The sequence below is a fragment of the Homarus americanus genome, unplaced genomic scaffold (genome assembly GCF_018991925.1).
Source record: "Homarus americanus isolate GMGI-L3 unplaced genomic scaffold, GMGI_Hamer_2.0 scaffold32583, whole genome shotgun sequence".
NCBI lineage: Eukaryota > Metazoa > Arthropoda > Malacostraca > Decapoda > Nephropidae > Homarus > Homarus americanus.
In genome coordinates, this window is record NW_024713129.1 from 3,993,137 (window position 1) to 4,009,334 (window position 16,198).

The following is a 16,198-nucleotide window of genomic DNA, read 5'->3' on the forward strand; positions in this document are numbered from 1 at the left end:
GTGTGTGAGTTTGTGTGCGTGTGTGTCTGTTTGTGACACAAGTTGAAATCCAACTTTTCGAGCCCATATTCAAGAAATACATAATATAAATCGATTTTCCACCTTAGGAATTATTCAGTACCGCCCAAGGACAGTTTGTGGTGGCCGGTGCGACGCAATACCTCCCTTTGTGCACGTAAGAAACACATTGAAGTGGAATCAAACATCTTTAATTAGACAGATTTATAATTGACTGCAAGAGACCGTAGGTCTTGGTAGCCTTCTCCTGCATGCAGTACTAACCCTTTCTTAACAATCATGCAACGATAAACAGATAATTAATCGATGCTTATATTTTGATAATGCAGGTAGACTCTTAACACCAGTGTTATAGAAATGCTTATATTCATAACTGTAGATCACTTTCGCGTAGAGGGAATGTGGGACATGGCGTAGCCGTCCTGGCAGCGAGTGGTGTAATGCAGGCGATGCTGGCATGTCCGACCAAGGAACAAACATCCACCCAAGGCTGATGGGCAGCTTGGAAACAAAAACTTGACCAAGTGCCTCCCCGAGGTAATTGTGAACGTGTATAACTTATAATGTTGGTGAAACATCGCATGTAGTTTACTTTTGCATTGTAGTGACAGGCGTAGCCACCGGAGGAATGATTTGGCGATTTATGTAAACTGTTCTAAGAAATAACTGGTTAGGAGACTGTGCACACTGGTCTGCAGTGTTGGAGTATAACTTTCACTCTGCGAGCGGCTGAGTTACCAAAGAAGGATAAATGGGAATTGAGAAGTATTCAGTATAGTACTCGGTTAAAAATGTGATATGAATCTGTTGATCAAGAAAAGTTCAGTTAAACGAAACAACGAATGAACTAGTCAACCAATTGGAGTGCAAGAACTTTGACTGACTTACATTCTCAGCAGTGTTTGGTCACTGCGCAAGCCGTTGCTATGGTTACTTATTGACGTCATTGGGGTACTTGGTTGTCATATCATTGATTTGAAACTTCTTAATTTATACGGACCTAAATGAATATAGATTCCCCTTAAATAACACGAAAATAAACTGTATTGAAGCATAAATGACTTCAATCTATTGTAACTGACTTTCGTATCGTATTTGGAAAACTAAAGATAAAAAATAATTTTGTTGGATAGTGGTATCTGGCAGGTGTAAGGGAAATGATGACTGCAGGTGGCGAGATAGTAGGCGATCCCGAGTTATTCTGAGCCGAGACACCGAGTGGAGTAGACGTGTGAAGTAGTGCTCCGAGAATTTGTTTCTTCCACTTTTGCATCATGATGCATACCTTACTGTACTCTGAGGTAAGTTGGTGATATGTTATAAGTTGTGATGTGTTTGTGGAGTGCTAAATTTTTGTGGTGATAGTAGTAAAGGTTGACAAGCTAGGTGAAAGCTACAGGTGGTTGGGGTGGGGGCGTCTGCGTTTCCCACATCCCGTGCCATAAAAACTTTAAACCTCAACAATTTATTTAAAGTAAGGTATAAACAGACCAGTTTTGTACTATTGCCAAGCTATTGATTTGTAAGAACTTTTCTCCATCTTGTTTGATAATTTCACGATAATTCTGAGATTTTTAATGTGTTGTGGTACTTAGGGGGGGGGGGAACAAGTGGAGGGCTTATCATGGAGAACTCAAGTTAAGTGGCACTGCTGTAGTATCATGGTGGTGAGTAATGCGCTGACGTGATGTTATTAGCACGTCTCCACGCTAAAGTGCATGACGCACTTTGAGGGGAGCAGCACATGGCGAACTAATAAAGTGTGCACTGTAGTGGATGGTGACGATTTTTACATGGTCAAGTAGATTATGCTGTAATTGGTAATTAATTCTTTGTGTATTTCAGTTGTGACATATAGAAATGTACTACTGTTAATTATTTGAATAATGGGAAGAGATTGACTGTTAGTGTGAACAGGGTGAGGGGTGAAAGGAGAGCCAACAGTCAAGCACACATAGAATTTCCACTCGTTGATTTATTGTAGAATAGCCTATTAACTACATGACTTAATATACAAACACTTTATACGTGTTCCTTACATGTAAATATCGTATAGTTAAGTAGGCCAGTAGTAAGTTGAGTGGGGCTAGTGAGAAAGGGGAGCGTTGGTGCAAGTGCGTAGGTTGCTTAATGACGTGCACCCACCCTCTTACCCCTCCCCGTCTCCCCTCTCCCTCCCTCCACCCGTCACTCCCACACCCACTACTCCTTAATTCACCCCCCCCCCCCACTCCGTGCTGGCGTCGTAAGTAATTGACACAATGTTACTAATATTTATACAATACTTAAGTTCATAAAAGGTTAATACATTATTTGGTACTTTTTAAATACCCGAGGATCATTTTTCACTTAGATTATTTAGTGTAGGTGTCCCAATATTGGGCGGTGTAGGAGTGACTGCAGCAGCAATGTGGGATCCTGGGGATGAATTGCCCTACGAAGAGGGTATAGGGGTTTGGCTTGAGGGCTGCCTGGACCTGGTGTATTGTTTCCTAGAGTGAAAAGTTGTTTTTGTGACTTTTTGAGCATTTGGAAGTACCTTATATGTGGATAGATAATGTAGCTCGGGTACATTTGAGTGTAGATGTTGTCTCGGGTACATTTGAGTGTAGATGTTGACTCGGGTACATTTAAGTGAAGATGTTGACTCGGATACATTTGAGTGTAGATGTTGTCTCGGGTACATTTGAGTGTAGATGTTGACTCGAGTAAATTTGAGTGTAGATGTTGACTCGGGTACATTTGAGTGTAGATGTTGACTCGAGTACATTTGAGTGTAGATGTTGACTCGAGTACATTTGAGTGTAGATGTTGACTCGAGTACATATGAGTGTAGATGTTGACTCGAGTACATTTGAGTGTAGATGTTGACTCGAGTACATTTGAGTGTAGATGTTGACTCGGGTACATTTGAGTGTAGATGTTGTCTCGGGTACATTTGAGTGTAGATGTTGACTGTACATTTGAGTGTAGATGTTGACTCGAGTACATATGAGTGTAGATGTTGACTCTACGGGTACATTTGAGTAGATGTTGTCTCGGGTACATTTGAGTGTAGATGTTGTCTCGGGTACATTTGAGTGTAGATGTTGACTCGAGTACATTTGAGTGTAGATGTTGTCTCGGGTACATTTGAGTGTAGATGTTGACTCGGGTACATTTGAGTGTAGATGTTGACTCGGGTACATTTGAGTGTAGATGTTGACTCGGGTACATTTGAGTGTAGATGTTGACTCGAGTACATTTGATGTGTAGATGTTGACTCGAGTACATCTGAGTGTAGATGTTGACTCGAGTACATTTGAGTGTAGATGTTGACTCAGGTACATTTGAGTGTAGATGTTGACTCGAGTACATTTGAGTGTAGATGATTGGTCACATACATAGTAAAGCGCTTATAAATAGTGTACTAATGTAGTTATTTGTTGCAGATGAGCCAGGCTGTGCCCGGGGGCACATCGGTAAGCCCTGGCCACGAAGGTGGCTACGGGGAATGCCAGGTTCCCTCACCATCCCAGTGGTCCGACCCCTGCTACTCCCCTCCTTCATTCCACTCCCCTCAACATCACCCTGGGGAGCTTGAAAAGGTGAAGGAGGAACCCTTCTCCCCATCTAACTGCGGCAACTTCCCACCCTCTCCTCCGGCTCCCCACCATGTCTCTCCCTATGCTCGTCCGCAACCCAACCTGAAGAAGGAAGGATTTGAGGGCTCACTCAACCTGTCGGAGCTGCTGGCGGAGAACCAAGCCTTGACGAACGTGCACCAGCAGGCACCCCATTATGCCCCTTACCCCGACCACCCTCTTCTGCGAGGCCGCCTTGAAGACAACACCTTCCAGAAGAAGATGGCTGTGCCCTATAAGTCGGTGTCGTCCACCATCATGAATGAGGGGCTGGGGTTCCTGGACATGTTGGTGGACGTGAAGCAGGAGGTGGAGGAAGAGGTGAGCGTGGGGTCATCATGTGGGTCGCCTGCTGTCCCCGCCCCGCCGCCCTCTACCTCTCCCACGACAACCAGCACTGCCGTCGCTTGCCAGAGGGACATCCTCGAGACGGTAGAGCAACTGGCCCTCGAGCATGCCAGGATGGACGTCCAGCGCGTCTCAGACTCCCTCAAAATCCCCCGGGGTGAGTACATGCTTCTCGCGTACTTCTCAAGCCTGTCTCCTAAAGGCTTCTTTCTTCCGCTATACTCCTAATAATCTTTCTTGTACTGACGGCACCTTACTTCTCGTTGGTCTGTTTAATTTTTATTTTATTTTTTTCACTTGCGTTTAGTAACACAACGCAGACTAATCCTTAGTTGCACATGATTTACTCGTGTTGGAATCTTCTTTAACACACAGACGTTGACCGCTTCTTATTTTCTTCATGTCCATAACTATTCTTGCATTATGTGACGATGAATAAATCTGTTACTGTAGCTCAATATTTTTTTTTTTAATTCTTGGTACTGTTTAAATAGGAACAGCGTACCGGCGTCGCTTTTGCAGGGGAAGGTCTTATGGCGTTGAAGTATATTCTCCGAAGTTTAATTTGTATTGTATTTATAAGGTTCATGTGGAGATGGAGGGGTGATAGGCTTTTGTTTCCGCGCTCTACCTGTCAGACACCCCCAGTGCTCAAAGACGCGGGCCCTCCCCCCCACCCCCCGAACCGTGGCGCCTCCCGCACTTCCATGCTGTCCCCCCAAACCTCCACACCCCCTCGCCCAGTTTATGGAGGAGCCGCCCTTGGAAGGACTTGTTTTTGCCGCAGGAGCGCCAGCAGTAACTGTCGGACAGGGTTACTCAAGGCCCCTCGCTCCCTGGTCCTTGGTGGTTGTCCTTTGTTCACTGTGTGCGCGCGCGTGTGTGCAAAATGTGATGGAAGGAAATCGGTAACGATGCCTCCTTATGATGCCTCCCTATAACCAGTATCATCTACACATCACTCTTTTAGTCCGCCCTCAGTATACCACCTACCTCTACATAGTCTACCTTCATAATTATTAATGAAACTCCATCATTTTGTATTGAAATAAGTATGTATACTAAACCCAAGGTATCGCGGTCCTCCCTCCAAATAACGGAGTGTGGGTAGGACTCCAAGGTTGGGTGAGGTGCAGCTGGGGTGCGAGTTGTGGGTAAATCCCGTCTTTCTTATTCACATTTTATTCTCTTCTCTTCTAAACTCCTAATACCCACAAGACAGGCCAGATACCCACACAGTCTAATACCCACAAGACAGGCCAGAGACCCACACAGTACTATGGATTGGTATTGTTTAGCCTTCACCCTAGTGGTGGGGCTGGTGGAGGGCCTTCAGCCCCCTCCCCCCTTCCTGGTGTATCATCCACCATTACTTCACCCCAACTATATCTTTCCTTCACTCACTGACTCCCCCACCCATTCACTCACTGACTCACCCACCCATTCACTCACTGACTCCCCCACCCATTCACTCACTGACTCCCCCACCCATTCACTCACCTGACTCCCCACCCATTTCACTCCTGGCTCCCCACCCATTCACTCACTGACTCCCCACCCATTCCTCACAGCTCCCCACCCATTCACTCACTGACTCCCCACCCCATTCCTCACTGACTCCCCCACCCATTCACTCACTGCTCCCCCACCCATTCACCTTCACCCATTCACTCACTGAGCTCACCCACCCATTCACCCCCTGCTCACCCACCCATTCACCCACTGACTCACCCACCCATTCACTTTCTAACTCACCCATTCCTTACTAACTCACCCATTCACCACTGACTTCACATTCCTTCACCCCTCACTGGACTCACCCATTCACTAACTCACCCATTCACTCACTGACTCACCCATTCCTTACTGACTCACCCATTCACTCACTGACCATTCACTTTCTAACTCACCCACCCATTCACTTTCTAACTCACCCATTCACTCACGACTCCTCCATTCACTTACTAACTCACCCATTCACTTACTAACTCACCCATTCACTCACTGACTCATCCATTCACTCACTGACGCACCCATTCACTCACTGACTCTCCCCCCCCCCACACACGTGACTCACCAACACCCCTCGCTCACCCGTCACGTCTAGAACTCTCATCTTCCTCCTGCTGTTCCCGTAAGGCCTAACCTAACCCGTCCTTCCTTGTATATTCCAGCAACGTCCGTCTCTCGTCTCCCACAACTTGAGCATTATGCCCTCCCACACACACACATGTACAACCTTACCCCACCTGCACACCTTCAGCTTATTTATCCCTTCCACACATTCCCCTTTCCCCTACTACTCCAGTCCTCCCCTGGACCCCCCTCGCCTGGGGTTTTAACAGCGCCCTTACTACGCTGGACGTGGCAACAGGTATGTGGCGCTGTAGTGAGCCTTACTGTACCTGGGATCCATGATGTTACAGCTCGTTAACGTCATCATCATTAGTTATCAATGCTGTAGTCGTCATAAGTTGACTTCATTGTTTACCAGTCATGTCCAAGGGCGCCATTGCTGTATCTGATAATTCACTGAACGTTTTTGGGGTTTCAGTTTTTTTTTTTTAAGAGTTTAGACATGGGTGAATGCGTCGAGATCGGTAATACGGGGTTAAATATTTAAAGTCTGGTGCTGTATATCTTCTTATTCCGTGCTGTCGCCTGTCAGATGTTTTATTAATATATCGTCACATTATTCATTGTTGAAGTCTTCGGTAATACCCAATTAATTGCTGTTTTTTTTATAGTAACCGGCTCAAAATATTGTTAATAAAATCAAGAGTAGGGGAAAGATGAGGAGGGGAAATAGAGAAGCAGTAGGAGGAGGGACGAGGAGTAGCAGGAGGAGGAGGGACGAGGAGTAGCAGGAGGAGGAGGGACGAGTAGGAGAAGCAGTAGGATGAGGGACGAGGAGGAGGGACGAGTAGGAGAAGCAGTAGGATGAGGGACGAGGAGTAGCAGGAGGAGGAGGACGAGGAGTAGCAGGAGGAGGAGGGACAGTAGGAAAAGCAGTAGGATGAGGGACGAGGAGTAATAGTAGGAAGAGGGACGGAGTAGCAATGGAGGAGGGGGCTAGGAGGAGGGACGAGTAGGAGAAGCAGTAGAAAGAGGGACGAGTAGGAGAAGCAGTAGGAAGAGGGACGGCGAGTAGAAGCAGTAGTAAGAGAGACGAGAAGTAGGAGAAACAGTAGGAAGAGGGACGAGAAGTAGGAGAAGCAAGTAGGAACAGAGAGGGGCAGGAGAAACAGTAGGAAGAGGGACGAAGTAGGAGAAGCAGTGGAAGAGGGACGACGAGTAGGGCTTGTGGAAGAGGGACGACAGTGGGAGAAGCAGTAGGAGAGGGACGACAGTAGGAGAAGGCCGTATTAAGAGGGACGACAGAGTAGGAAGCCGTAGCTAGAGGACGACGAATAGGAGAAGCCGTATTAAGAGGGACGACCCAGTGGGAGAAGCCGTATTAAGAGGACGACGAGTAGAAGCCAGTACGAGAAGGGACGACGAGTAGGAGAAAGCAGTAGGAAGAGGACGACAGTGGGAGAAGCCGTATTAAGAGGACGACGAGTAGAAGCAGTACGAAGAGGACGAGTGGGGAGAAACAGTAGGAAGAGGGACGGCGATGGAGAAACTAATTGCAAGAGGGACGACATGGGAAGAAGCAGTAGGAAGAGGGACGAGGGAGTAGCAGTAGGAGGAGAGACAGTGGGAGAAGCATTAGGAAGAGAGGGACGGCAGTAGGAGAAGCAATAGTAAAGAGAGGGACGACGAGTGGGAAGCAGTAGGAAGAGGGACTAGGGTGGCAGTAGGAGGAGAGACGAGAGTAGGAGAAGCAGTTTAAGAGGGACGACAGTAGGAAGCAGTAGGAAGAGGAGGACGACGAGTAGGAGAAGCAATGTAGTAGAGGACGACAGTAGGAGCAGTAGGAAGAGGGACGACGAGTAGGAGAAGCAGTAGGAGGAGTCAGTGGTGGGTGTACTTGAGCTACATCTGAGGGGTTGACCACTTTTTGTCCCCATGTGTAGTGACGCAAATGCCAGGCGCGCGAGTGACTCTGGCCTCCTCCTTTCGATGTGAGGTCGAAGTTCCCTGCTAAGAAGTGCGGAAAAGGGGGATTAAGATTGGGGGGTAAAGGGGTTAAGGGAAGAACAACGCCCTCTTTTTATGTTGAGTGGCGCTGCAGGTCTTCAACTGGGGGAGAGGGGGGGGGGGGACACGCTCGTTATGCTCCCTCACCCCCGGAGTTACAGGCCTGGCCAAGGATCTAAGATTCGATTGGGTTGTAGAAGCTAAATTATCTGCCAGGTCAGGTGATTGAGATTGGTTTAGCCCTTGGTACATTTAAGGTCTCTGCTGGTAGTCTCACAATATGAATGTTTTAAGACTTTTATCCATTGTGAAGTCGCTGTAATTTTTAGATAGGTGATTTTAGCCCCTGGGGTCGTGCCCGTATTGTTAAGCTACTTGATGATGGAGACCATTATCTCGTGACGGCACAGCCGCCTACGCCTTGTTTTCATGTTCGTGCGTCACAGATAAGGCATGATAACACCACGAGAGGGGGTCGAGTTTCCGGTGCATTAAGTGGGAATCTTTTTGAGAAGGAGAGAGATAAAGTCATGAAGGAGCTTATTATTACTAGGGTGTTGAGGTGAGAGTGGAGTGTAAAGGTAAGTGGATATGACCAGTCGCATCAGATTTCAGATTTTTCAGATTTACCTCCACTTGTGCAGGGGCTAGTTTACATCCTGTGCAAGACAAGTGCAGAAGCATCAGTAGTTCATGCTTGCCGTCTTAGACTTAGATTTGGTGGGTGGGCGAGAGTACAGTACAGAGCATCCTTAACTCGAGTGAGTGAAGGCTTAATAAATTCACTATCAGGAATGGGTTGTTTCGGGTTTAATTGCAGAAACTGTAGGGAGGGAAAGAAGGTGTTTTACATTGTTAAGTAGCTGGAGGCGAGACACTGATGTGCTATGAGTGTAGTTACTAATGTTGACGATGTATAAGACGTAAACTTTGGCTAGGTTAAGTAGCATTGGGATGGTGAAATAGTGATTAAGTATGAAAGGGAGAATCGAATATGTACATAATGAAGTATTAGAGTAGAAGGGCTTGATGGTGAATATGGATGCTTAAGATATACAATAAGACAGGGAGAACCTGTCGGTATAAAGTGCTTGAAGGCAAAATAAGGTTCATAAGGGTGCAGGGAAGGATTGGGGGATAAAGTGGATAAGGTGCAGGAGTTGCCTGACGATGGTGGCGCCTGCGAGACGGCTCCCCCTAGCACTGAGACATTCCAGGGGTGAGTGGCACTCTTGTGAGGCACTCTTGCCAACCACCGACCACAACGCCTCCCCTGTACCTTGCCAGAGCACCTCATTGTCTGTCGGAGTTTATTTTGCGTAAGTGTTACACACCCGACGCCTCTCGCTTTTCCACCGCTTTACTTTCTTTTCAATTTTCCTTCTTCCCTTTCTTGGAACATTTACCATTAGGCATTATCAGGGGTGTTAAACATGACACGATGTCTGGCTCTCAGCTGGTGTTGTCTGTGGCCATGGGTGGACTGGTCGGTGTTATGTGGTGCCAGTGTGTCGAATATGATGATACAGTATAGGATGGGTGGGCGAGAGACTGGGTGGGTAAGTTGATTGGGTTGTAGTGAGCGGGCGGGCGCGTGGGTGGGGCAGTGTGTATATGGGTGAGTCGGTCCGCTGTTGGTAGGGGGAGGGGGCTGGACAGTGTGTCGAGGGATGCTGGATGCTAATGACAAGCTGGTTTGTCCCTTGATGCTGACCATCTTCACCTGGTGGAGGCCGCCGCCCCTGGTAGCTCCTGCCGGTGGTGGTGGGTAAGCCAGGGAGGTGAGCGTGAGGCCGGTAACCTTGGGCACACCCAGCTAGCCTATCACCACCCGCATCCCTCCCGGCGCGACGCTTGTCTGGCTCTCCCCGCTATCTCTCGCCTGTAGGGGGGTTCTCTCACCTGTAGGGCAGATGTCTAACCTGGGAGCACCGCCTGCGCCTCAGGCGGTAGGAGCGGGAAAATAAAGGGTGAGCGGGAAATGCCTGTTGGTCCTCCCGGGTCTGACCAGGATCTAGTGACGTGGGTTGTGACGTCACCAAGTGTTACCCTCTGTCATCAGCATTATCTGAAGGTGCATAGTCTGGCCAGGGCGGTGAGTTCGATCACACCTCACTCAGGGCGCCCCATAACAAACTCGTTGTGATATATTCTGTCTGGGGGACATTTAAGCAAGATACTACCCTGGTGACACCTGGGGCAAGATTAATCTCAGCCGCCATTTTTTCCTGCCATCCAATATGGCGGACTTGTCCTCGAAATCGAGATCGGTGTCACCGTCGCCGCCTGATGTGACTGGTAGGTGTTAACGACTGGGTTTTGCTTGCGGTCACAAGTGTTTGGGCTGTTAAATACCATTACCACGTTGATGTGTCCTCTGTTGTTTTTATCGGATTGTTGTGTGGAAAGTGCTGAAGTGTTGTCTTCTAGTGGAAAGAGAACCCATGAAATACTTCCACCCGTATTGTTAAACAACATATTCCCTTGAAGAGGGGCGTCGTGTTTCAACCCGAGTTTTAAACTAAATGAGTCCTGGGGGACACCGCAGTACAGTACTTAACGGGGTGGTGTGGTGGTAAAATTAATTTTATTGGAATTGGTTAATTTTTCCGCCACACCACCCAGTTTAGTACAGTACTGCTGTGTCCCTCAGGACTCGTTTAGTTTAAAACTCGGGTTGAAACACGACGACACTCTTCAAGGGAAGATGTTTAATAATACGGGCGTTACTCCCTTTTAAGTGACATTGAGATCTGGAGGCTATGTAGTGTAAAACTTTACAACTTTATCAAAAATTTTTACTGAAGGTGTTGATACAATGTAGGTAGTATAGTATATTGTCTTTGTTGACTACCTATAGGTTACATATGCACTGCTAGAGCTGTGCCCGTGACATTTCTATGTAGGCGAGTGTGATGCCTCAACTTACACGGTGTTGTTTTGTATTGCAGACCCCACCTTGTGGAGCGTGGCTGACGTGCGCGCCTGGCTCAACCTGCAGGCAACCCAGCTTCAGCTGCCGCCACTCATGCTCAATTTCTGGAACCTGGGCGGCCCTGCGCTTCTTAAACTGACGGAGGCGCAGTTCCGCCAGCTCGCTCCCGTAGGTGGTGAGCTGCTGTATGCCCAGTTGGAGATCTGGCGGGGAGCTCTGCGGGCGGCGCCCAAGCTCCCCCAGTACCAACACTGGTATCGCCTTTACCCTGACCAGCCCCTCATGCCAGCACCGCAGCAGCAGCAGCACCAGCAGTGCCAGCAGCAAGTGCCCCAGGCACCCCAGCTGGAGTCCCCAAGCCAGTTAAGCTCTTCAAGTCAGCTTGGCTCACCGAGTCAGCTTGGCTCGCCGAGTCAGCTTGGCTCGCCGAGTCAGCTTGGCTCGCCGAGTCAGCTTGGCTCGCCGAGTCAGCTTGGCTCGCCGAGTCAGCTTGGCTCTCCGAGTCAGCTTGGCTCACCGAGTCAGCTTGGCTCACCGAGTCAGCTTGGTTCTCCGAGTCAGCTTGGCTCTCCTGTTCACTTAGGTTCGCCATCAAGCCCTCCTATGTCCCTAACTACTAACATGGGTCAAGTGCCCACGCCTGTAGTGCAGGTGAATCGGCAGCAGCAGCAGCACCTCCAGGCTGGTGGTGGCGCAGGTACTTGCCAGCCCCAGCCAGGCGCCCCGGCCCCACAGCCTCCACAGCAGCAGCAAGCCAGTGGCACCGTCTATCTGGAGGAACAATGCCTAGACATGACGGCCCTTCTCCAGCAGCAAGCCAGCAGCCCCAAGGCCGCCCACATCGCCCGTGTCCCCGCTCACTCACCCCAGGACGACGCCTTTGATTCTGATGGTAAGTACCCATGTCCCACCTCTTATTGGTCAGCCAAGCACTCTCCACCACCACTGGGTTCTCGCTAACATAGTCATACAAGCTCTAAAAAGTTGTCATTTTCCCCACCAGGCTTTATAACACCTGTTGGTTAGGTTTTCTACTACATGACTATTAAACAAAAATCACTTGCCAATATAGTTTACGGCATTTTTTTTGTATTTTAATTAAAAATATTTTAATGTTGACATTACTTTTAATGAGTATGGGGTCGATGAAATTTGAGTACGAGTAGTTGATTGTGCTTAGGTAGGGACCGGTGCATCGATGAATCTGGTGAAGGGTTAGGTTGTATGGGAGGCGCTGTTGGGGGGGGGGGATCAAACACTCAGATGTTGACACTGAGGTGCCCAAGGCTCTTCTAGCGGTATGGTAGAAGACAGGCACCACACCATCGGGAGAGGGTCGTCCATTGCATGATGGGGCTTGTAGGTCTAGATTATTTACCACCCAGGACTTTTACACACACACACACACACACACACTGCGTTTGTTGAAATTTAATATAATTTTCTGGTTTTGTTTAGTTGTTAGATAGGGAAAAAATAACGTGATCGATACAGATTTGTTGAACTTGACATTACTTCTATGTATTTTTTGTCGAGTTTTGTAATATAGGAGTATTGTAAATGTTGCAGTTGGTGGTGTGTTGCAATAAGATGTGGGTGTTTTGCGTGGGCGGGTGCTGCTCTAACTGTAAACATACCAAATGTGCATAAACACGGTTTAGTCATGCAGATGAGAGCTTGGCCGAGGCTGTCTGTTGCCGCTGTTGAATCACGACCAAATCTAGTTTTCTTTGTGTTGGACGAAACATTACAATTGAGGCTAGTGAGGCATCCATCATAACACAAGGTCCTATCTCGCGCCAGTCTGTGTTCGCCTTTATTCTTGAGAAGTATAAGGATGGTGTTCCTGCACCGCGCTCAGTGTCAGGCTCAAGGTGATACCACGGCTAGCCTCCATCAGGGCCCCTGGAAATCTCAACGCTCCTTTTATGCGCTCATATTATCTTGAAATTATTTTAAATATTCACACATTTAACTTTATAAATAGATAGTCCGTTTTTTGTATTAACTATTTTTCGTTGATATAAGTGTAAACATATTCCTAGTTTGTTAAATTTATGGCACAACAACTCAACCTACAGTTCAGATTACAGTGGTATGTGTGACGTCACAGCTTTCATTTTAGGTGGAGTAAGAAGGGAAGACGTACGTGACTGGCGGCACCGGGGTGGGAGGAGGGGTACGTTAATATTCACTGGTGAGTGGAACATTGTGATAAACTACATACACAAGACAGAGCTTAAGCATACACGTCGCTCAGCATTACAGTGGGATTCCCGAGCTTCAAGGCCGCTGCTCCTCCCTTTCCTCCTTCCTCCCTCCCCCCCTCCCTCTCCCCTTTCCTCCCCTCCACTCTCCCCCTTTCCCTTCCACACCTTTTACTCTTTTTCCATCTACACTCCAGCTCCACCACACTCCTTACTTCACATAATTTAGCCTCTTCATATCTGTTATCCCATCCATGTCATTATTTCTCATTCACATCTGTTAAACTTCTTCCTCACACCTCTGTGATGTGGTGTTCCCTAATAATTTAGTTTAGTCAAGGGTAATGATGAGAAAAGATCACTTCAGTGTTGAGTATACACCAACTCCCCCCCCCCCTATCTATAGTGAAGTGGGTGAGGTGCGGGGATATTGCGTCATAGTTATTCTTTTCTTTGTTAATTTCGCAAGTTTGTGTAGTTTGGTAAGGCGGCGGAAGAGCGAGTTTACAGAGCTTTGCCTCAAGGCTGTTCCTCCACAACACAGGAGTGAGTGAGGCCGGGGTGAATGTGTTGGGCATCTAAGAGGGAATTGGTTATTAAGTGGTAGTAAAGGTACACACACACTATTGCACGATAATGGGGGGGGGGGACGGTGTCTTCTTCCTGTGGGAACAATGTTGGTGTGGTGTAAACAATGTACGGGGAGGTGACTGGGGCCTCCGATAGTATTGTTGCTCACACGATGACTTCCGCTCTTATATTGCTGCCAGCAGCTGCATTACTGTATATTGTTTTGGCAGTGTTACATCACCCACTTGATAGAATTTTGATGTATGGATTTTGGAAACCGGTTAGATTAGTTGGCGAACGGAAATAAATGACAGGGAAGAGTCACAGGGAAGTCACATTTTATTTAAATACCATTAACCGTGGAAGTATTGAAATTCAGTTGGTTAGGTTAGTCTTGGTTAAGTTGTGATTTTCCTGGATTCCATTAGTTGAGGGATGTCTCCCAACTTGTTTCTTGGGGAAACGGGGCTTTGGGATGCACTGTGTGTTGTAGTGGGAGGTTTGTTGGAGTAGGAAACTGTGTTTTCGTTGTAATTTGTATTTTAACGGCGTTAATTTTTTGTGTTTCAGAAGATGTTGAGGACGAAGTGTGTAGCGGTGGTAGCGGAAGCGGCGGTCGCGGGGGCACCCACATCCACTTGTGGCAATTCTTGAAGGAGCTCCTTCAGCAGCCACAGCTGTATGGCTCCTGCATCCGGTGGCTGGACAGACAGAAGGGTGTGTTTAAGATTGAGGACAGTGTGCGTGTGGCGAGGCTCTGGGGTAAGCGCAAGAACCGTCCCGCCATGAACTATGATAAACTCTCACGATCCATCCGTCAGTACTACAAGAAGGGCATCATGAAGAAGACTGAGCGCTCCCAGCGACTGGTATATCAGTTCTGCCACCCCTACTGTCTGTAGGGCGCGGCCAGACCTCCCCAGAGTGTGCTTGAGTGTACCTGTGTGAATGACCAACCTAGCGTTAAGGGGGGGAAGGTAATTTCCCCTATTCCCGCACAAGGTCGGTGGACAACTCGGCCTGAGACAGGCCTGAGGTCCACAACAAGGCCCTGTGCGTTATTTTTACACCATATATCTATGATATATCCCCATGTGTAAGTTCTATGAACTTCGTGTTATACACGTTCGTGGTGACATCAGTTAGTGTCGCCCGAGCAGTCTGTAGGCCTATGTTATTGTTACCTAGCTCTATGGTAGGTTTAAGTTATAGTGTTAAGGTGCAGTGAAATTGGCTGGAGGGTGCAGGGGATCAGCCAAGTATTAGCCGGGCCCCTGCACCAGTGCCTGCCTGTATTACTGTTTATTTCCCTAAGATGTTGTAGCTGTTAAAGTAATAGTGTTTAAGGTCGTGGTGTGCGAGTGTTGCACCAGACGTTGCCGTGGGGGCGGGCTGAGGGACCGGCCGACCCCTCCCCCATCCTTACGGCCCAGCGGCGACCCTTTCACCGCCTTCAAGTGATATCGCTGAAGGGGGGCGCCGCTCCTGGATACCGGACGCCCGCATCTCCTCCACCTAAGGTGGTGGCCACGCGGGCGTTATGGACTTGGTATAGTTGTAAGTGTATCTCACGACGTTACCAAGTCCAACGGGGGTGTGACAGTGATATTTGTAGTCTTCGTGAGAATGTGTGAGTACATGCTGGCGCGCCTCATGTGCGTGTGTGTATAGGCTCGTGGACGTGGTTGAGATGTGTGTTAGTCTACGCCTTAACCACGACCACTTATCACCTAGGTCAACACCCCCACCTATATTTTTAAATGTAACAAATATATTTTGTTAAAATATATACTGTATTGATTATTTATTTATGCTATCAAGCACATATATGCAAATGCCAAAAAAAAAAATTATAATAAATTAAAAAAAAAAATCCCCCACCACGTCATAAATGAAGAAGATACATAAGTCATATGTATTGTTTTCTTGTCCAAAATAAATTCCACCCAAATTGATGATTTTGTCTTAACACCTGAACCTTATTTTACCTACATGTTGAAGAGTGATGTTTAAACCTAAGACCACTGACATTTTTTACACCTGAGACTACTGACTGATGTTTACACTGAGTTACATAACAGACGACTGACTGATAATGTTTACACCTAAGACTACTGACTGATGATATTTACACCTGAGTCTTACCTAAGATTGACTGATAATGTGTACACCTGAGACTACTGAATGATGTTTACACTGAGACTACTGACTGATGATGTTTACACCCGAGTCTTACCTAAGACTACTGACTGACGATGTTTACACCTTAATTTTACCTGAGACTACTGACTGATGTGTACACTGAGACTACTGACTGATGATGTTTACACTGAGTCACTTACCTGAGACTACTGACTGATGTGTACACCCGAGTCTTACCTGAGACTACTGACTGATGTTTACACCTGAGACTA

The 16,198-nt window shown here is 47.5% G+C and overlaps 1 protein-coding gene across 2 annotated transcripts; it reads left to right on the forward strand.

Moving 5' to 3' along the window:
• The first annotated feature begins 1,200 nt into the window (after positions 1 to 1,200).
• LOC121866262 (DNA-binding protein D-ETS-4-like) lies at positions 1,201 to 15,739 on the forward strand. Of its 2 annotated transcripts, none has more exons than XM_042365883.1 (4): positions 1,201 to 1,319; positions 3,450 to 4,146; positions 11,024 to 11,899; positions 14,355 to 15,739. In XM_042365883.1, the coding sequence occupies exons 1-4, from the start codon at positions 1,293 to 1,295 to the stop codon at positions 14,684 to 14,686; spliced, it is 1,932 nt and encodes a 643-aa protein (XP_042221817.1). In that variant the 5' UTR covers positions 1,201 to 1,292; the 3' UTR covers positions 14,687 to 15,739. The 2 variants fall into 2 exon arrangements, with proteins under 2 accessions (XP_042221817.1, XP_042221825.1); XM_042365891.1 differs by having other exon boundaries at positions 14,358 to 15,739.
• Positions 15,740 to 16,198: the final 459 nt, after the last annotated feature.

Bases quoted from the DNA above. Each gene is read 5' to 3' on its own strand.
- LOC121866262 (XM_042365883.1), top strand. From the start codon at position 1,293: ATGATGCATACCTTACTGTACTCTGAG. The intron at 1,320-3,449 runs GTAAGTTGGTGA...TATTTGTTGCAG, and splicing joins ATACCTTACTGTACTCTGAG to ATGAGCCAGGCTGTGCCCGG. The intron at 11,900-14,354 runs GTAAGTACCCAT...TTTGTGTTTCAG, and splicing joins CGACGCCTTTGATTCTGATG to AAGATGTTGAGGACGAAGTG.